Source organism: Pan paniscus, chromosome 5, assembly GCF_029289425.2.
Source record: "Pan paniscus chromosome 5, NHGRI_mPanPan1-v2.0_pri, whole genome shotgun sequence".
In the NCBI taxonomy this organism is placed as follows: domain Eukaryota; kingdom Metazoa; phylum Chordata; class Mammalia; order Primates; family Hominidae; genus Pan; species Pan paniscus.
Genome location: NC_073254.2, coordinates 32,523,106 through 32,545,280, shown reverse-complemented (window position 1 = coordinate 32,545,280; position 22,175 = coordinate 32,523,106). Strand labels below are relative to the sequence as shown.

The window sequence follows — 22,175 nt, the reverse complement described above, 5'->3', positions numbered from 1 at the left end:
GTGTTAGAGAGGGAGAGCTGTTGGCTAAGACAGCCCAGAGGAGGCAATAATTATAGGGAGGAAGTTGAGAAAACATTGGAGGAGGTGACATTTGAGCAGGTCTTGAGTAGTGTGAGTTGTACTTCACTGGGCAGGGAGGCAAGGTGAGGAAAGGGAGAGAATTACAGGAAGGAGAAATTCCCTCATAGTTCTACATTCCCTTCTCTTTTTTTGTTATTATTATGATTTCCTTCTCTTTTTTTGTTAATATTATTATTTCCTTTTAGCAATGGGATCTCACTAGGTTGTCCAGGCTGGAGTGCAGTGGCTATTCACAGGTGTGATCATAGCTCATTGCAGCCTCAAACTCCCAGGCTCAAGTGATCCTCCCACCTCAGCCTCACAAGCAGCTGGGACTGCAGGTGCATACCATTGCACCTGGCTCTCCCCTTCCTTCTTCTTTTCCCTAGACATCTCACTGTGTTCAATATACCCAAAGGATTTCTTGATCATTGGTGGAATCTCTCAGAGCTGAGAAGTTGGCTGACCATTGACGTAATATACAGATGAATAGGGTCATTTCTTATGTCTTTTTGGGAAAGCATTGGGAATCCAGTAAACACAAAAATAATGCCTGTAGGGTGACACCAGTCTGTTACTGTGGCAGTTGAAGTAAAAATGGAGGCTTTGGCAAAGTATCGTTGGGGTGCTGCTATCCTGGCTGTGCCACTGAAGGATTTACACTGACTGATCTGTGCTATTTTAAGCAGATGTCACATGTGAAAACAGATTTACATGATTGATTAAGAGGTAGTTCACCAGGAAGTTGCCTTATTTTTTTTTATTATTTTTATTTTATTTTTTAGAGACAGTCTTGCTCTGTGACCCAGGCTGGAGTGCAGCGACATGATCACAGCTCACTGCAGCCTTAAACTTCTGGGCTCAAGCAGTCCTCTTGCTTCAGCCTCCTGAGTATCTGGGACTATAGGCACATGCCCCTGCAGCTGGCTAATGTTATTTTTTGTAGAGATTATGTTGCCCAGGCTGGTCTTGAACTCTTGGCTTCAAGCGATCCTTCAGTCTCAGCCTCTCAAAACACTGGGATTATAGGCATGAGCCACCATACCCAGCAAAAGTTGCTTTAAAATGTAAATTCGCCGAGTATTTTTGTTTGGTAATGAAAAGATTAGGGAAACCAAGGCTTTATCCTCTAAGAATTAATATTGTAGCAGAACAAAGGGAATTGTATATAAATAGATGTATACATATATATACACACATACAGAATCTGATTAGACGGATATGGAAATTCAGGATAATGAGAAATAGTATCCTTAAAAGTTTTATAAGCAGGCCGGGTGCCGTGCCGCACGCCTTTAATCCCAGCACTTTGGGAGGCCGAGGTAGGCAAATCACTTGAGGTCAGAAGTTCAAGACCAGCATGGCCAGCATGGTGAAACTCCATCTCTACTAAAAATACAAAAATTAGCCAGGCATGGTAGTGGGCAGCTGTAGTCCCAGCTACTCAGGAGGCTGAGGCAAGGGAATCGCTCGAACCTGGGAGGCAGAGGTTGTGCTGAGCTGAGATCATGCCACTACGCTCCAGCCTGGGCGACAGAGCAAGACTCCATCAAAAAAAAAAAAAAATTTATAAAGGAGTGACATTTGAGATGACATTAAAAGGAAACAAATTAAAAGGGGGTAGGTTTTGGCTCACTTTGCAAAAATCTGATGTATATGTCCAGAAATATTTCTTTACATAAAATGAAATTATCTTGACATAATAAATATTAATCACTTTGTGTCTGAGGAGGGTTTCTGAGAGGTATTAAAATGATTTTAGGGAAAAAAATTACTTTTCTTAGGAAAAGAATACTTGTTTTGTGTTTTGCCTTTTTAACTAGACTGTAAGCAAGAGGATACAAACGTGCCTAGTACATACTTGAGTTCCCTGTAGCCCCTAAAATTGAAAAAGGTAACAAGTGGGTGTTAGTTTATTGCTTTCCAGATTGACCATTTTGCAGTTGGAGGACATATTAGTGAAAGCACACAACTCGAAAGGACAAATGAAAGGATACAGAGATAATGCAGTTGAAAGCACCTTCACGTCTCGTTTTTATGGATCAGAAAAATGGTTACAGATTACATATCTTAAAACATGGATGCCTTCTGGTTCTGCAGGGAACATAGAAGATCTTACTTCTTTTTTTATTTTTTTGAGACAGAGTCTTGCTCTGTTGCCCAGGCTGGAGTGCAGTGGCACAATCTCAGCTCACTACAACCTCCGTCTCCCGGGTTCAGGCAATTCTCATGCCTCAGCCTCCTGAGTAGCTGGAATAACAGGCACATGCCACCATACCCAGCTAATTTTTGTATATTCAGTAGAGACAAGGTTTCACCATGTTGGCCAGGATGGTCTCAAACTCCTGATCTCAAGTAATCCGCCTGCCTCCACCTCCCAAAGTGCTAGGGTTACAGCCGTGAGCCCTGTGCCTGGCCATTGCTGCTGCTTTTTTTTGAGACACAGCCTAGCTCTGTCGCCAGGCTGGAGTGCAGTGGCGCAATCTCAGCTCACTGCAACCTCCGCCTCCTGAGTTCAAGTGATTCTCCTGCCTCAGCCTCCTGAGTAGCTGGGATTACAGGCGTGCACTGCCGCACCCAGCTAATTTTTGTATATTTAGTAGAGACAGGGTTTCACCATGTGTTGGCCAGGATGGTCTCGATCTCCTGACCTCATAAGCCACTGTGCCTGGCCTTTTTTTTTTTTTTTAACTGTAAATTGAATTTTGCTGAAATGCCATCAGAGATGACTTTTAAGTAAGAGTGGAGTTTAACTGTACTACATCCTATTCGTAAGTCATGGAACTTCATTACCTCAGATTATATATATCTCTCAACACATTTGCCTTATTAAAAACAGCTTTAGTAACTTTATTAGATGTTCAGTGGTTCACAAAAATGCAAAGCTAACATTTTTAAGAGCCTGATAAAGGTGGAGCAGATGTACCACAAGCTGCAGGGAATTAAATCCTGGTATGAGTTTTATAAGTTGCAAACTAAGAGGAAGGAGTGGGATTCTGAGAAGGTGGAGTCAAATTTTGTTGAAAACAGTGAAGGCAATAGCTTTCAGATTTCAAAAACGACTACAAAACATCTATGCTTTTGGCTGTTTTTTCAGTTGAAAAGCTATGAATGCCTTTACAAAAAAAATGTTCTCACAATGTTGGTTCTTATTGATAAAATGTAAAATTTATACTTGGTTGGCATTTTGTTGTTTTACTCAGCTGTATGCATTAAGAAGTCTGCTGGGCCAGGTACAGTGGCTCAGCACTTTGGGAGGTCGAGGTGGGAGAATTGCTTGGGGTCAGGAGTTCGATACTAACTTGGGCAATGTTGCAAGACCCCATCTTTGCAACAACAACAACAGCAGCAAAATTAGACAAGTATGGTGGCATGTGCCCATAGTCCTAGCTACTCGGGAGGCTGCTTGAGCCCTGGAGTTTGAGGTTACAGTGAGCTATGATTGCCTCAAGCCCCACTGCACTCTCTGGCCTGGACAACAGAGCAAGACCTTTTTTTTTTTTTTTTTTTTTGAGACAGAGTCTCACCCTGTTGCCTAGGCTGGAGTGCAATGGTGCGATCTTGGCTCACTGCAACCTCCACCTCCTGGGTTCAAATGATTCTCCTATCTCAGCCTCCCAAGTAGCTGGGATTACAGGTGCGTGCCTCCACGCTTGGCTAATTTTTTGTTATCTTTAGTAGAGATAGGGTTTCACCATGTTGGTCAGGCTGCTCTTGAACTCCTGACCTCAGGTGATCCGCCCGCCTTGGCCTCCCAAAGTGCTGGGATTACAGCTGTGAGCCACTGAGCCTGGCCCAATTAGGAGTCTTAAATAACATTTTTCTAGTATAATATGGTGGGTTTGCAAAAAATAAGACTTTATTTTTCTTCAGTCATCAGTTTCTGGCCAGCCATGGTGGTTCATAACTGTAATCCCAGCACTTTGGGAAGCCAAAGCAGGAAGATCACTTGAGGCTAGGGGAATTCGAGACTAGGTTGGGCAACACAGCGAGCCCCCATCTCTACAAAAAATAACAATTAGCTGGGCATGGTGGCATGCGCCTGTAGTCCCAGCTACTCTTGGGAGGATCGCTTGAGCTGGGAGGTTGAGGCTGCAGTGAGCTATGACCATGCCACTGCATTCCAGCCTAGGTGACAGAGCAAGACCCTCTCTCTAAAATAAAGTTTTTAAAAAATTAGAAAAAAACAAAGTAGTCAGTTTCCAAGGAATAAGTCTTGAGAAATTGGTTTGCTCCCTTTTGAAATGTCAATGTATTTTGTATGGGAAAATCAAAACTACTGTAAAGACCTAAGAAAAGCATGTCTCCTTTTGTAACAAACCTTGTGTTATTCATATAATTACATTTTGGCATGAAAGGAAGGGTAATAGTTTGTAAATAGTTTATGGAACTAACAAGAGATTGCAAGGGAAATGTCAAGGACATGACAAAGGAATTAATTTAAACATCTTTAAAACTGCATTAGTAACTGCCATAATTTTTCTAGTGACAGTCAAACAAATAAATGTTCTAATTTCTGTGCAGACCACAAATTGTACATGATATGCCCTTGCTTGTTTATCCACCTGAACCATGGAATAATGATGCTGAAGGGGACCCCAGTGCTCATCTAGTGACCGAATCCTTATTTGACCATTGCAGGAATCAAGTTCCCCCAAACCATGCATGTGAAAGTAATGAAACATCTAAAAATATATCCTGCAGCTTGAACCTCTGGTTACTCATAATAGTTCTTACATCCACTCCATGCTCTTGTCTGTGTTCCAACTCCTTCCCCTGGTAATATGTTTATTAATTGAAAAAATATTACATACAGTGCCTGCCCTGTATGAAATACTGAAACAGGCACTATGGGGTGCATGGAACATAGTTCCTGCTGCCATGGAGCTCACCATTTAGATTTGGAAGTAAGACCCACACAGAAGAACCAAGGCATAAAACAGGACCGTATGTGAATCAGTGTCAAGGGAGCTACAAACTGCTGTAAAATTTCATAGGAGGGAAAGGGGATTGGGAGATCACTTCCAGCTGAGAAAAGAATACAACAAAAATTTTTCTATTCACTTGCTTTGAGTTTTAGGGAAATCATGTAGATTTCTGGGCTTCAGCTTTCTTCCTAGTAAATGTTTAATAAAATAACAACCTATACTCCATGACTGGTTTGAGGTATCACCATTCTAAAATGCCTGTGATCAGAGATTTTGAAATTCAAGACATAATGCAGTTCAAAGGGCGCTGCTCTTTGGCAAGCAAAGAACAGTTGTATCTATCAGTATTGTTAGGACTCTTTTCATCTGCAGGGTTTTAATATTTGTCTGAATTCTAGGGGGCAAATGCTTAAAATGAAAATGGTCTCGTGCCCTTTTATTAGCAAAAACAACTTTAAATGATTAACTCTTTGATTGTTAGAAGTTTTCACAGACTTTGGAATAATTCTTACTGACAGGTAGACCCTCAAAATTTGGGGTAGATTTCTTTTATTTTAAGTAGCATTACTATGAATGTAAATCTCTAGCTTTCTAACTTTATTTGAAGAATAGCAAATTGTTAAATTAAGTTTGACCTGGATGCAGTGGCTCATGCCTGTAATACCACACTTTGGGAAGCCAAGACAGGAGGATCGCTTGATCCCAGAAGTTAAGACCAGCCTTGGCAACACAACATGACCCTGTCTCTATAAAGAAAACAAAAATTAAAAAAAAAAAAAGTTAGAGGTAGGCATGAAAAATTAACATGTAGAAAATAAATGATTATTCCACTACATATAGCAATAACTGAAGAAGTGAATAAATGATTATTCCACTATATATAACAATAACTGTGTTCAAAACACAGTCCTTGAACACACAGGCACTCTCTGCCCCGGTGCCTTTGCACCTGCTATTCCATCTGGCTGTCATGCTTTTCCATAGGCTTTCATAGGACCTGCTCCAGTTTTTTCCAGTGCCCCCTTGCTGTTACATTTTTGTGTCACTGATTACCTCCTGGCGCCATATGTGTTTATTGGTTGCTTGCATATTGCTTCTCTCCCTTCACCTCACTGGGAGCTTCATAAGGGACATGAATAATATAAGTATTACTACAGATAATGCAAGTAATAGGATACTCATGAGCTCCGCGAGTCTTTGCATGTTTTTTGACTGCTATAATTCTAGCGCTTAGCACACAATAGGTACTCAATAAATATTTGTGAATGGATAAGTGAATTAATGAATTAGATGGCTACTACTAGGCCTGATTTGTAGTCATGCTCAGTAAATACTGACTGCAAATTTTTTTAGTGCAGAAACCAGAAGTTATTGAAAGCAGCACAGAATGAGGTTGAAAACCAAAGGTTCTTGGTGGGAGGATTTTTTTTTTCTTAATATTTAGGATGACGCATGTCACTGAAATTCACCATGGATCAAGCTTGGGCACAGTGCCCGGGATATAAGAAGGAGAGCGGTAAAGATACTTCAAAAAAAACAAAAAGAAAAGAAAAGAAAGGAAAATAGCCTCTATTGGCTGTTTAAAGTAAGGAGAGTTGACTTAGGTCAAAAGAAAAGGGAAATGTCCTGGGAATAAAAGTTAAGTATTATAAGATGCCATTAAAGGGAGTTTGTGGAATCTCCTTTTCTGGAAATGTTTAAAAACAAGATAGATCATCATCTCTTAGAAGTGTTGAAGTTCAGTCCTGCCCAGAGGCAGGAAGATTAACTGGATTACGCCTGTGTGGTCGGTCTCTAGAGTCATTGGAAGAGCCCTTGAATGCAGTAAATATTCCACATTCTCTTGGCTGAAACTATTGTTTCATAACTGTTCATTTGAAACTTGGTTATTATAAAACCAGAGTGAATGTTTAAGTAACAAAATTGAATTTGGATCTCGGGTTGATGATGTAAGTTGAGTACATCATATATACCTAAATCAGTTTTAAAAGCATTAAAATAAAGTATATATAGTGCTGAAACTATTCAGAACATAACTTAGTCTTTTTTTTTTTTTGGCAAGAGAGAGAGAACATTGCGTATAACTTACTAGTCTTTTATAATGTAAAAAAATGCCTGTTTCCCTGCGAGATCTTAATGCCATTAAGTACATCAATAAGTAATTATAAAGTGACTACTATAAACATTGCAGGCTTCAAAGATGAATTCAATATGGATCCTGCTTTCAGGGAACTTAGTCTACAAGTGGAGATAAAACATATATACAGGCCGGGCACAGTGGCTCATGCCTGTAATCCCAGCACTTTGGGAAGCCAAGGTGGGAGGATTGCTTGAACCCAAGAGTTTATACCAGTCTGGGCAACATGGCGAAGTCCCATCTCTACAAAAAACACAAAAATTAGTTGGGCATGGTGGCATGTGCCTGTAGTCCCAGCTACTCAGGAGGCTGAGGAGGTAGGATCAATTGAGCTGATTGAGGCTGCAGTGAGCCATGATAGTGCCAGTGCACTCCAGTCTGGGCAACAGAGGGAGACCCTGTCTCTGAATGAATGAATGAATGAATGAATGCTGTCTCACACACACAGATCATATACATGATAAATGAAAAATAAAATAATTGAGATAGGAGCCATAAAAAAGGACTAAACAGTGTTGTAAGGTTTCAGAGAAAGAAAAGATGATTCCTTTGGATTTAACCAAGAATGCTTCTGGGAGGAAAAATGTATCGAACTGGGCCTTAAGGGGTATGACGTATTTTGAAGGGTGGAAATGAAGGAGAGAACAAGGACAGAGATGAAATTATACTTAGTAATTCTGAGGTAAGGACAAGTTCCACTGGAGCATGAGGAATTTGGGGTTAATAGGCTGGGAGGGCCTATTGTGGCTGGTCTCAAATGCCAGGCCAAAGAGCGTGGGTTCTGTATGCTCAGTGCTTAAGATCTCTTGGAAGTGATTAAGCATTAAAGGATCCTGCCCATGGGAGGTTTGTAATTTGCTGTTTGGACTGCAAGAGATAAAGGGCAATAGCAGTGAGCCCAGGAAGGTAGCTACTGAGTCACCTGGGCTGCATTTGCTAAGGGATATGCTGAGAAGTAGTAGTTCCAAGGCATGTTAATAATTGTTAGTCCAAAAAGGGTCTCCTCACCAAAATGAATTGGGGAAATAAAATGTTAAACAATCAAATAGGCTTCTTTCCTGGACTTCATTTCTGAAAAGTCTCTGGAAGACTTTTTAGAGCCTTTAATATTGAGAATTTCATTGAGAATCTCAAATAGGATAAAACGTGCACCACTTCCAACATGATTTGGTCTTTTTTCATGGAGTAGCTCATGAAACTCTGGTTCCTTAGAACACACTTTGGGGAACATTGCTCTACACATTTGATAATAACAGCTGGAACACAAGTGGTGGTAATGGGCATGAAAAACAGCAGTTAGGGCCAGGCATGGTGGCTCACGCCTGTAATCTCAGCACTTTGGGAGGCTGAGGCAGGCAGATCATTTGAGGTCAGGAGTTTGAGTCCACCCTGGCCAACATGGTGAGACCTCGTCTCTACTAAAAATACAAAAATTAGCTGGGCATAGTGGTGCGTGCCTGTAGTCCCAGCTACTTGGGAGGCTGAGGCAGGAGAATTGCTTGAACCCAGGAGGCAGAGGCTGCAGTGAGCTGAGATCATGCCACTGCACTGCAGCCTGGGTGACAGAGTGAGACTCTGTCTCAAAAAAAAAAAAAAAAGGAAAAGAAAAAACAGCAGTTTGATGGGAGTCCTTACAGAGGAAGCACCAAGAAGCACCAGCCATTCCTGGTATATAGTAGGCATTCAGTAGCTATACAGAAAGTTAATTCATGTAAAAGTGAATTAATGATTTCATACCAGTAGATGTTGGTGTGGATGCGGTCAACATATGAGTTGTTTTCTCAGCTGGAAGTGATCTCCCAATCCCCTTTCCCTCCTATGAAATTTTACAGCAGTTTGTAGCTCCCTTGACACTGATTCACATACGGTCCTGTTTTATGCCTTGGTTCTTCTGTGTGGGTCTTACATTGCTAGTGGAAATGTAAACTAGTACAACCACTATGGAAAACAGTGTGGAGATTCCTTAAAGAACTAAAAGTAGAACTACCATCTGATCCAACAATCCCACTCCTGGGTATCTATCCAGAGGAAAATAAGTCATTATACGAAAAAGATATTTGCACATGCATGTTTATAGTGGCACAGTTCACAATCGCAAAATCGTGGAACCAACCCAAATGTCCATCAGTCAACAAGTGGATAAAGGAACCATGCTGTGTGTGTGTGTGTGTGTGTGTGTGTGTGTGTGTGTGTGTGTGTGTGGTGGAATACTACTTAGCCATAAAAAGGAATGAATTAACGGCATTTGCAGCGACCTGCATGAGATTGGAGACTATTGTTCTAAATGAAGTAATTCAGGAATGGAAAACCAAACGTTGTATGTCCTCACTGATATGTGGGAGCTAAGCTATGAGGACGGAAAGGCATAAGAATGATACAGGGGAGTTTGGGGATTTGAGGGGAAGAGTGGGAGAGGGGCGAGGGATAAAAGACTACAAATATGATGCAGTGTACACTGCTCAGGTGATGGGTGCACCAAAATCTCACAAATCACCACTAAAGAACTAACTCATGTAACCAAATACCACCTGTACCCCAATAACTTATAGAAAAATAAAAAAAGATAAAACATGAAATTAGCCAGGCATGGTGGCGAGCACCTGTAGTCCCAGCTACCCAGGAGGCTGAAGGCAGGAGAATTACTTGAGCCCGGGAGGCAGAGGTTGCGGTGAGCCGAGATCGCACCACTGCACTCCAGCCTGGGCAACAAAGCGAGACTCCAACTCAAAAAAAATTAAAATTTAAAAAATATGAAGAGATACTTTTACATGTAAAAGACATGCCAAATACTAAACATGTAAAATTGCTAAACATGTAAAATTGCTTCACATCTTTACTTTTCAAGGAATTGTATATTAAAAATACAGTAAGAACCTCCCCACCACCACCAAAAAAACAAAAACAAAAACATGCTTTGCTGGAGATTGCCTGCAGAGACAGAAGGGGAAAGGAGTGCAGGATGGGAATATGGAGAGTTTTGAACTTCAGTATGCTACAGATGATATCATGGAAAGCTAGGAGAAGGAACTGCTTTATGTGAAAGTTGAGTATTGAGAAGCTGAGGGAGATCGACCTGGAAGGTTCCATGGTTGCTGAAACCATGGACTTGCGAGAGAAGATATTGTTTTTGTTTTTTGTGTTTTCTCATCAGATGTATTGTGGAAAAAAATATCTCGTTAAAATGTCTGGTTATTTGAATTCTAGATAAATAGTAACTTTCATATACAACTTATTCTAATACAGAAAGCTAACCATATATTTAGTCTAAAAGAAATATCATAGAGCCAGGCATGATGGCTCACACCTATAATCCCAGTACATTTTGGGAGGCAGAAGAGAGAGTATTACTTGAGGCCAGGAGTTCGAGACCAGCCTGAGCAATAGGGCAAGACCTCCTGTCTGCAACAATTTTTTTTTTTAATTGCTCGATATGGTGGCATGCACTGGTGGTCCTAGCTACTCAGGAGGCTGAGGCAGGAGGATCCCTTGAGCCCAGGAGTTTGAGGCTTCAGTGAGCTGTGATAGTTCAACTGCACTCCAGCCTGGGTGACCCTGTCCCCCAAAAAAGAGGAAAATAAGAAATTTTATGGTTAACAAAAGCACCAAACCTATAGTGATTTTTTTTCAGTCAGACAGTAGTGGCCATCCTTCTCATCTTCACCTGTGATTTATTTTAGTCTGATTTACTCATAAGAAGTTAATTAATCTTTAAGTTTAATATTTTGTTCTTTCATTCAGGTATTTGCCTTTGATTATTGCTTTTGGTCCATGGATGAATCTAACACTACAAAATACGCTGGTAAGTTTTCTCCCTCTACACCTGACAGTTGGGCTTCTGGCCTCTTCTTCCATTGAGTTTATTTTCTTTAATTCCTCTGGAGTTTTACTTTCCCTGTATAATTCACACCTGTTCTTTCCAATTATACCACATGAGTTTGGAAGTCAATAAGATTTGGTTTCAGAATCTGGATCTGCCACTTACTTGTAAAATCCTTGAACAGATTTGTATTAAGCTTCAAATTGTTCACCTGACCTCCTTGTGGTATTTTATCCTCATTCCATCCAACACAAATGACTGCTGTTTTATAATTTATGACCATAGGCTTTCCTAGGAGTCAGTCACAATTGCTTTAGTTCCAGAGGGAAGCATTTGGTTTGGTGGAGGAAGTTTTTGGTTCTTTTGCTTCTGATTATGCCCCCTTTTTCTTAGATATTTCATCTTTTTAAAAATTTATTTTTCGTCCGGGCATGGTGGCTCACATCTGTAATCCCAGCACTTTGGGAGGCCGAGGTGGGCGGATCACTTGAGGTCAGGAGTTCAAGACCAGCTTGAATAACATAGCAAAACCCCATCTCTACTAAACATACAAAACTTATTCAGGTGTGGTGGTGGGCGCCTATAATCCCAGCTACTTGGGAGGCTGAGGCGGGAGAATGCCTTGAGCCCAGGAGGCAGAGGTTGCAGTGAGCCGAGGTCCCACCACAGCCTAGGTGACCGAGTGAGACTCTGTCTCAAAAAAATAAAAAAAAATTATTTTTCTAACTGGCAAATGAAAGTTGCATATATTTATCACGTACAGTGTGATGTTTTGAAATATGTATATATTATGGAATGGCTAAATTGAGCTAATTAACACATGCTTTACCTCATGAACTTATCCTTTTTTGTGGTAAGAACACTTAAAGTCTACTCAGTTAGCAATTTTCAGGAATACAGTACGTTGTTATTAACTATAGTCACCGTGTTGTACAATAGAGCTTGTGAACGATTTCTTCCTACTGAGTGTTTTCTCCTTATTTCTACTTATAAGAGCATCAGCTGAATGACATTCTCAGTTAGTTAAAAACAAAAAAAATGAAGGGAGGATATTGGCCTTAAAAGATTTGGAGGTAAAAGCACATGACTAGTTTAAAGAGAATTAATGTTTTATTTATTGATAGGTTTTTCCTTGCCATATAAAGCAAACTTGAGAAATTGTTTGATAACATAATTTTTTCAAGAGTTAACAATCTTGGACTAGGAGAATTTCTTCAGTTGCTCACACTGGGTAAATTAGCCTTTCCAAATATCATTCCTACAACTTGAGCAATATATTTTCTTAAAGTGAATAAGTAGTTCATAATGTTGGTTGTAATTAATTTGTCTTTTTATCAGTCCTTTGGGACTTTATGTAATAAGTTCTGCAGAGTCTGGAACAGTCTTGACTTGTTAGCACTCTATTTTTGTGCCGGGTGTGTACTTTTAGATTTAAATCAACAACAAAAGTAAAACATTTCCTACAGATGCAGAGACAAATGGGGATAAATGCTATGGTTATACAAACCCGTCATTAACCGTGTTCAATTTATGTTACTCAAGATGCAGCCATATATATCTTCCTGAACTGGAGCTCTTCTCATGCACTTCTCAGATACTTTCCAGGACTCCTCATCACATGCTAGAAAAAAATCTATACTCTTTGGACTACATTTGAGGTCCTTTATTATATAACCCCATTCTACCTTCTCCACTGTCTCTTCTGGGACTCCTCTCACCACTCATTCAGTGCCTCAGCCCAGTGTCTATTGTTGGTTCCTCTCATATAACTCAGGAAGCCAGAAAGTCTCACAATAATTTTTTAAGTATTCATGACCCCCCCCCCAACCCACTGTGTGTGTGCAGCCCATGAAGCCCTTGAGAAATCCAAAAATAAGTTAGAAAGCAAAAGAAATGCATACCAAATAACATTTTGAGATAATATTTAAACTCTAAATTTTATAGATTTTAAGTGTTACATAAAATCCAAGGAGAGATAAAATCTGGAAAGGCACCAGATTTTAAAGAGAGAGAGAAAAGGCACCAGATTTTAAAGAGATAAAATCTGGAAAGGCACCAGTTGTCTGGGAAGGCACCAGAGAGCAGATGGAACATAGAGGAGATAAGTATTTGAGACAACACATACATTAAATCGCCTGATTCAGCCATTCCACAAGGGATACATATATCAGAACATCATGTTGTATACCATAAATATATATGATTATTACTTGTCAACATATGAGTTGTTTAGAGTTTAGTCAAAGGGAAGCCTAGAAGGCATCCAGACAAGAGGAAGTGACATGTGTCAAGGAGAGCACATGGATTTTGACGTGAGACCTGTGTTTGAATCTCAGGACCTCTGCGTTGGTTCTCTTGGACAATTTACTTAATTTCTCTGAGCTACAATTTGTTTTCTATGGAAGAAAGTAAAAATGGCAATACCTATGCTATGTGGTTGCTGTAAGGGTTAAATAGGTCACTTTTTGTGCTGATTAATGGAAGGTTCCCGTAAATGATATTTTCATTTGACTTTTCTGTAAAGGAAGATACAGAGCCATGATGGTAATGCTGGTCTGAGCAGAAGGTATATATTGGTGGCGGGGAACCCAGCTGCAAAGTTAAGATTAAAAAAGAAAGAAAGAAAAATAAGAAGGTGCATCTTGTTGGGGATGCGATGGGAGACCTATTTGTACATGTTGAATGAGGCCAGATAATAGGAAATTCTAAGAACTTCAGACTAATATGGTGAAAAATAGGGGCTATTGGAGTGAGGTGGTTAAAATAATGCTTAAGGAAGATTGTTTTTCTCTTTCTTTTCCATATCTTCTGGAATCACATCCTCCATTATTGCCCACAGAGAACACTCTAGCCTTCTGCAATATATCACTCATGTGCCTGGATGTGCAACAAACTTTTTTTTTTCCAAACCAGAAATGACTTCATTACATACAGATGATAAAATTTAGTTGTGAAACTCAAGATTTCTGTAGCTCTTCATTACAGATAGTTCAGATATATTTTAAAAGATCAAAATGATTTTTAAACATACTGATAGCCTAAAATTTAGTAAATTTTAGGTTGCATGATCACATTGAGTACCATGTCCCAGTTAGCCCTGAAATCGGCTTCTGCCAGCTCATAGAGCACTGTCTACTTAAAAAATTTGGGAGGATATTTTCTTATTCTTCAGATATTCCCATTATCATACAAATACTATGATGCTCCTTCTCCTTAGCAAAAGGTAAAATTCATGCTTACTATTCTCTCAAGTTTACATCCATTGTAAATAATCTGCCTAGTAAATACGTTACGTGTAGATTAGTTGATGGTTTCCATACTAATTTTTCTCTTCATTAAAAAATAACAATTCCTTCTTAATTGGGAATAAAAACATTAAGATAGAAGCATTCATTATCTGGTGGAAAATAGGGGAAGTGGAGAAGGGGAAGCACATATTTCCTGAAACCGACCTATTTGTCAGGCTCGATGAATAATGGCATCATTGATACTGATCAGGACTCTCAAAGCCGCTCTCAAAACTGGGGGGTAGCAGGGAGAGAGACAGAGAAAGATAAGTGCATGGATTGAGAAAGCAAAGAGAAGCAAGGGCTCTTAAGTTTTGTGTGGTGTGTCAAAATGTTAAATTCTCAATCATGTCTTGATATTTATTAAAAGCTATAGGAAGAGCCTCCACGCTCCCACTTTCTGATTTAGAAACACGTAATTCTCTAGTAGGTATAATGGCATTGTAGTGGGTTGGTTGGAGCAGTTGAAGAATATGGGCTCTTAAGTCAGACTTGGTTCAAATCCTGGCTCTAACACCTTCTATCTGTGTAAGGCCGGGTGAGTTACTGAATCTCACGATCCTTCTGTTTCCTCATATGGTAAATAAGGATACTAATAGTTCTGATCTCATAGGGTTGATCTGAGGACTAAATGATGTATTCATTTAAAGTGCTTAATCCAGTAAGTACCTGGCGACTTAGGGAGGAGGAAGCACTGCCTTAATGTTTATCGTTGTCTTTATTATTGTCTCATTGTGACAGGAGTCAGCACTTTGGAAAGAAAATGCAATGTACTGAGATTTATGACAACTGGTTTTGCCACAAACTGCTAGACCTTGGGCAGGATAATTTCTGTGGGTCTCTGTTCTTCATCTGTGAAAGGAGGAGATACAGCCTGGAATGATCTCAGATCCCCTCCAGCTCTCTGATAAAACATGAATCAGCCATTTTATGTTGGCCACACAGCTGTTCCAGTGGACTTTTCAGAGGCAAATTAAAGGCTTATTTGTTAAGCCATTCACATTGCATTGAATCATGCTTTGAGGTATTTTACATTTTATTTATTTGTGGGTTTTTTTTGTTTTTTTTTTTTTGAGAGGGAGTCTCGCTCTGTCGCCCAGAGTGCAGTGGCACGATCTCCGCTCACTGCAACCTCCGCCTCCTTGGGTTCAAGCGATTCTCCTGCCTCAGCCTCCTGAGTAGCTGGGATTACAGACATGTGCCACCACACCTGGCTAATTTTTGTATTTTTTAGTAGAGACAGGGTTTCACCATGTTGGCCAGGCTGGCCTTGAACTCCTGACCTCAAGTGATCAGCGTCCCAAAGTGCTGAGATTACAGGCATGAGCCACTGTGCCCAGCCAGGAATTATTTTACATTTGAAATATATTATCTCTTCCTCCTATTAGCTTTTGGCTAGGTAGTTGTAATAATGTTTGTCTGGCAGATAATTCTGAAGCAAAAATTTTTTTTTTGCTTCAAAAAGAATTTTGAAGCAAAAACCCTGTGTAAGGGCTAATGAAAATAAAAAACAGAAATAACCTGCAGAATTAGATACCTGGAGCATGGCATTTCTACATAAACTCATATGTTCTCCCGAACTTCATATATACATGCAGATATACACAGATCCACATTTAAGATTATAAGTTAGTATATTATAGTCAATACTGATAAACTTGAAAGCAGTCTTTGTAAATGTTTAAGTCACTGCTGATTGCAATTAAAGCATTCTTGACAATGAGTCAATACATTTTTTAACATTTCTAAAATGTGCCATGTTAGTAGATAACAGTGACTTCCAGTGACTTTGGTTTTTATTTTCTTCCCAGCTCTATAGAAATCTTCATATCAAAAATAAAAAAAAAGCAGTCTGGTAGTGGCATATCTGGGGTCAGTGTGGATGTGAACATTCCCTGGCCTGAGAGATTCTAAACTGTTGACTCAGAAATTATATAACAGTTCTTGCCATATGGCATGTTGCTCAAATGTGCTGAAGCCATGTGTTTTCGAGCATTGTTAATGCCCTGCAACTCAGGAGAAAGGTTGTACATCTGCCTCTTATTCTGCTAGCATTGCTTTATTCTGTGAGGGGACAGAAGAGCACCTCCAATCTGTGGACTAATGCAGTGGGAAGAGCAGCCATGTTTGATTCTGTTCCCATGATGGGGGATTTTATGTGCTCAGAGCTAGAAATGATTTCTGCTTCATATTGCTTAACTAAATATTAACTTAACTAACCAGAATCGTAATGAGACAAAACATTTGTGCAGCAAAATTTACATTCTAAAAGCCAACAGTAGCCAAAATAGAACCAATTTCTTAGCTGAGTTCTACAATATTAATTTGTTCTAGCATATTGTATTGGTTCATTATTTTACTATTCAGGTGGTCTGTTTGAATGAAGTCTTTTTTCTAGTAGTTAAAAGCACAGGCTCTGGAGTCACACTTCTTGTGCTCAAATTCTGCCTCTGCCACTTCCCAACTGTGTGGCTGTAGGCAATAATAACAGCACCTCCTTATTATAAATATTGTGGGTTGAAATGAGATTATGTATATGAAGCACTCAGCAAGTGCCTTGCACAGAGGAAACACTCAATAATTGTTAGCTATTGGGTTTAAACCATAAAAGTTTTCCCTATAGGTATGAGCAACGCTAGTAGTTGCTACTTGAACAGTTTGTTAAAGTAGGGATTCATTATAAATGATGCATGCCATTTTAAAAAACATTATGAAAAAATATGCCAAATCCTCCCAGATTTTTGTTTTTCTTTTATGGTCTTTTATAAATTATCTCACTCATACTCAATTTGTCATTTCTTTTGGTGACTCACCTTTATCAAGTTGTTCCTAAGCATTCTATTTAGAGTTTTCTTAGAATCAGCAACCCTCTTTTTTGCATTGGTTAATTAAATTATGTAATTACAGAGAAGTACAACTGACATAGAACAGTTTAGGAGCAAATACAACTGACCCTTTGTACAAGCATAACCCAGCTGGTGAGAGTCCAGAGAGTAGCCTCCCAGCTGGGGTGATTTAGCATGCAGGGGGCATTTCATAGATGGAAGAGAGAATGTTGGGTAATCCAGAGAATTGGATAAGAAGGTCAGTTAAGAAAAATTTTTCTTGTAAAGGATGTTAAAAAATAAATGAGCTTTGCTAATCGTGTTAAATTTTTTTAAGTGTATATATATGTGTGTGTGTAAATATATATATATATATGCTGCTTTTTTGTTCTCCCCTTTACTCACTATTTTTTATCCTATCAAATCCCATTTCCTTCAATACCTCCCTTTCTTTGTCCACATTTGTTCCTTAGGGTGTTTGTTGGACCCAGAAACATCATTTAACTTGTGTTTAGAGGGGTGAATAACAATAGCAATAGATAGTACAACCCTGAGCATTGAATCCCAAGCACTGTGCCGATCCCTCTACATGCACTAGGTGATAAGATTGTCAAAGCACCCAGTCAGGTAGAAACTATTACTGCCCCCATTTTACAGATAAGAAAACTGAGGTTTAGCGAAGCCCTGCTCCCTATGAGAGCACTGAAAGCATTGGTAAATGTGGATGTTAGTTAATGACATGTATGCTGGTGAAAATTTTATGGATTCTACTCCAGCCTATGGTGCTTCTCTCCTCTCTCATCCTGAAGAGTCATTCAATATGACTCCTAAGGAAGTCATATTGAAGTGCTCTGGCTTAGAACCTAGCCAGGAATACTACTAAAGTTACCCTCACTCCTGTCAGAAGTTCTCTAGGATCCTTACATTTGGTTTGGGCTTTGTTTTAACCTCGCCTCAAATACTATAAATATTGTGCAGCCCACAATCCAGAAGAGATGTTGAGTTGGGTCTGCTTCTTTATCAGAGAGAGGGGGTGTAAAACACCATCAAATAAGATAGAAATGAAGGTTTACTTTGTCAGCAGTTATTTTATGGGAAACACCCTCCTGTATGACTCCAACACACATTCTCTGTAAGACATTCTTCACAGGTGAGTGGCTTTATATTCTTTCTTCATTCTTGAGACCAGTGCCCAGGGCAGTGGTTGCATGACCTCCTCCTTGGTGAATCAGCCACTTTGTCCAGCAACAAAAAAAGACCATGCTCATGGCCAGCCCCAGTGCTGTTGCTGTGGTGGAAACATCCATCTGGATGAGTCAGCCGTGCCATGCTGCAAGCCAGACTTCCAGACTAACACTGATAGCTCTTGAATGCTACAGTGGAAAATGTGTCCGTGGTCTATTACCCTCATGGCCTGGTTTCTTGGGATCTTCTTACCAGGCACCTCAATGGCAGACTTTTCTGTAGTTGATTAAAACTTAAATCTAGCAATACCAAGTCAAGCCTTACAGCTTCAGTTTCTTTATCTGAACTCTGTAGTTTCTGGTCATTTAACTTAAACCAGGTTTGAAATCACTACATATGAGAATTTTTGAAAGCTGCACTTCCATACACCAAAGATTTTTGAGAAAGGAATTTATTTAAACCTCATCCAAGCTGGGCATTCTTCACCCCTTCAGGTATGTGAGAAGAACCTGTCTGGTCTTGCGCTGTCCAGGTGCTCTGATTTGGAGCTGGGCCACCTGCCAAGTCCAGACTCATCAAAATCGCTGTGCCTGTCAGCCCTGTTTAGAAGTGGAAAAACACCCTCACAAATGAGTAGGCCCAGGAATTCCAAGTCATAAATAGTGAGCCCAGCCTTTATTTATTTATTTTTTTCCTCTCTCTCTCTACTCTGATTCCAAAGAGAAGAGATAGGGAAAGGAAGGAAAACTGGGGGCTCAGTTTAAACTGATGAAAATTATTGATCGTGTTCAAATATTGGATGCTTTTCTATGTAGTTACTTTAGAAAAACAAGAAATACTCTGTGCATATGCCAGGTCTGATCTGTGCATCACCATGCTTAGTGTTTTATTCAGCCATGGGCCATAGGTGTCTGCCTTGTTTAATGCAGATTTTAAACAAGATAGGGCTTATATCCTCCCATTTCATTCTCTCACTTTCTAGAACACAGCCCACTGTGACTCTTTTATCCTGTGCCTCTTCAGTCATCAGATGTTGGGCGTAGGAATGATAGCTGCATTTTTCCTTCCATCCCTGGTTTCTTTCTTGCTATAGAAAGAGATTTGCTTTGGTTACCCATCTCCCAGTATACACAAATGGTGGCTTTGAGCCTATTGCTGCTGTTCTAAGTAGGGACAGATTATGCACAAGTGTGGACACCCAAGGGTGTTAGCTTTTCAAAGATCTCTGTCAGGCTGGGTACAATGACTATAATTCCAGCACTTTGTGGGGCCAAGGTGGGAGGCTCACTTGAGGCTAGGAGCTCAAGATCAGCTCAGACAGCATAGCAAGATCTTATCTCTACTAAAAAATAAAAATAAAAAATTAGCCATAAGTGGTGGCACACACCTGTAGTCCTAGCTACTCAGGAGGCCGAAACAGGAGGATTCCTTGAATCTCGAGGAGTTAGAGGCTGTAGTGAGCTATAATCACACCACTGCACTCTAGCCTGGTGGAAGAGCAAGACCCTATCTCTTTCAAAAAAGAAAAAGATTCATATCGTATGTGACTCAGGGTTGGGTGACTCAGGTCTGTGACTTTGCTTGTAGAAATTCCATACAGGAGCTCTCTCTGTTGTTCTGACATTGTGTTATGGGTTACTTTGGGCATGCCTGTGTTTTAAGACTTGTTCACATGATTATAGAAGGTCTAATCATAAACCCCAGAGGAAATTGGCATTGTGGTCATGGTTATTAACAAGTGAGGTCAGGCTTGCCCTGTGAATTTGCTGCACCAGGCATATGGAGCTAACATCTGCAGAGTGGCCACCGCCTTTTTGGCATCGGTTCTGCTGAAAAGTCACAGGCCTCTTGGATTTGACAATGTTATGGCTCTGCTCGGATTGTCTGGGATAGAAACAAATACTCATAGATCCTCCTGCTTCCCACGGGACTTACGAACCTTCGTTTATGGGCTGGTATGCTTTCCCCTAGACAAATAGCACCTCATTCTATTTGAGTGTAAACTAGTCGGAAAACGTTTAGGGTGGAGATATTGCGTCTTTTATGGGATCCACCCATGCACTGTTTGAATTCCCTGATTCCCACCACTCAGCGTAAACAGCTCCTTTTTTCATGAACTGAGGTTCAAAAAGCAGTTGGCAAGTCGTCTTTTCCTATGCTGAGAAAAGGGACTGTTGTGTTTAAAAAATAGAAGTGAACAAAGCAAAAACAAAACAAAACAAAACAAAAAAAAAACAAAAATCCTTCGGTCTTTTGGATAAACTAGGGTCTCTTCAAGAGACGATATGAGGGTTCTTGATATTTCATATTTTCTATTGCAGAATGAAGTGTAGCCATCATCTGTGTTTCACTGACAGCTGATTGCAAGAGAGGACAGAGACTGTATCAACAGTCATAGTGCCTTTTAGGCTTTGGTTGACAATTTGGCCTTTTTTATCGTTCTTTTTCCTATACCAGTGGTGCCCTGAAGGTCACCAAACCAAAGAATTGGTTAAGTATAACTCCGGCCACGAGTTCACACAGCTGAAAAGGCACCAGAAGGGCAGAATAAGGGGAACTCTAGAACCTGTCCCACTCACAGTTTTGCTGATATAGTTTTTTATATTGGGTTTTTTTTTTTTCCCTGTACCCTTCTCAGTGTTAAAAAAAAAAAAAAAAAGAAAGTATTTTTCTTATAATAGACAATATGGATTAGCATACCCTGGCCCCAGTAATGATACTGTTCCTTCATCTCATCATGTCCATGCACACACAAACACACACCCCACCCTTTCTGTCCCCCACTCCCCCTTAAATGTGAGAGTCACCACCATCATATTTGGTCAGTAATATTTTTTAAATGGGACCTCTGTGGGAGCTAGAAAAATAGCGATAATTGGTTCCTTTCAGAAATCTTTCTAAGAACAAGTATCTTTTCTTTTTAATGTTTTGTTTTAAGAGATAGGGTCTTCCTCTGTCGTTCAGGCTGGAGTGCAGTGGCACGATCATGGCTCACTCTAGCCTCAACCTCCTAGGCTCAAACAATCCTCCACCACCATGCCTGGCTAATTTTGTTTTTTTTTTTTTTTTTTTTTTTTGAGACGCAGTCTCGCTCTGTCGCCTGAGCTGGAGTGCAGTGGTGCGATTTTGGCTCACTGCAACCTCCACCTCCCGGATTCACGCCATTCTCCTGCCTCAGCCTCCCGAGTAGCTGGGACTACAGGCACCCGCCACCATGCCCAGCTAATTTTTTATATTTTTAGTAGAGATGGGGTTTCACCATGTTAGCCAGGTTGGTCTCAATCTCCTGACCTCGTGATTCACCCACCTTGGCCTCCCAAAGTGCTGGGATTACAGGTATGAACCACCATGCCCGGCTCATGCCTGGCTAATTTTTTATTTTTTGTAGAGATAGGGGTCTCACTATTTTGCCTGGGCTGGTCTTGAGCTCCTGCCCTCAAGAGATCCTCCCACCTCAGCCTCCCAAACTGTTGGGATTGCAGGCATGAGCCACCACACCTGACCTTTTTTCTTTTATCTTTGAAATTGGATTATGCCACAAAATTGTTGCAAAAATGAAGGAGCCATCTGAAGGAAAAATAACTAGATAATTTTTCTTTGCAGTAAAATGAATTATAGTTGATTAAAGACTTAAGAGATGATAATAATAGATAATAACTAAAATATATTCTAGATTTATACTGGCCACGTACTATGGTAAGTACTTTACCTATATTGGTTTATTAAACCATCCCAGTAGCCCACTTAGGTAGCAACTATTAGTCTTATTTTACTGATAAACTGGGAACCTTCCCAGTGTCACATAGCTGGTAAGAAGTAAAACTCAGGATTGAAAGTCAAATTGTAAAAACAGTGGTGGTGCACATCTATAATCCCAGTTGTTTGGGAGGCTGATGCAGGAGGATTACCTGAGCCCAGTCATTTGAAGCTGCCATA

The 22,175-nt window shown here is 40.1% G+C and overlaps 1 protein-coding gene and 1 pseudogene across 9 annotated transcripts in view; both read left to right on the top strand.

The window, feature by feature from the left end:
- The window catches only part of KIF13A (kinesin family member 13A), a 243,532-nt gene that overhangs the window by 103,247 nt on the left and 118,110 nt on the right, over positions 1–22,175 (top strand). For all 9 annotated transcript variants that reach the window (XM_063604760.1, XM_034961513.4, XM_034961510.4 and 6 more), the window contains exon 4: positions 10,864–10,924. In XM_063604760.1, coding sequence (XP_063460830.1) covers positions 10,864–10,924 — 61 coding nt within the window. The remainder of the gene's footprint in view (positions 1–10,863; positions 10,925–22,175) is intronic.
- Positions 1,936–10,100, top strand: LOC117980533 (putative uncharacterized protein encoded by LINC00269; annotated as a pseudogene).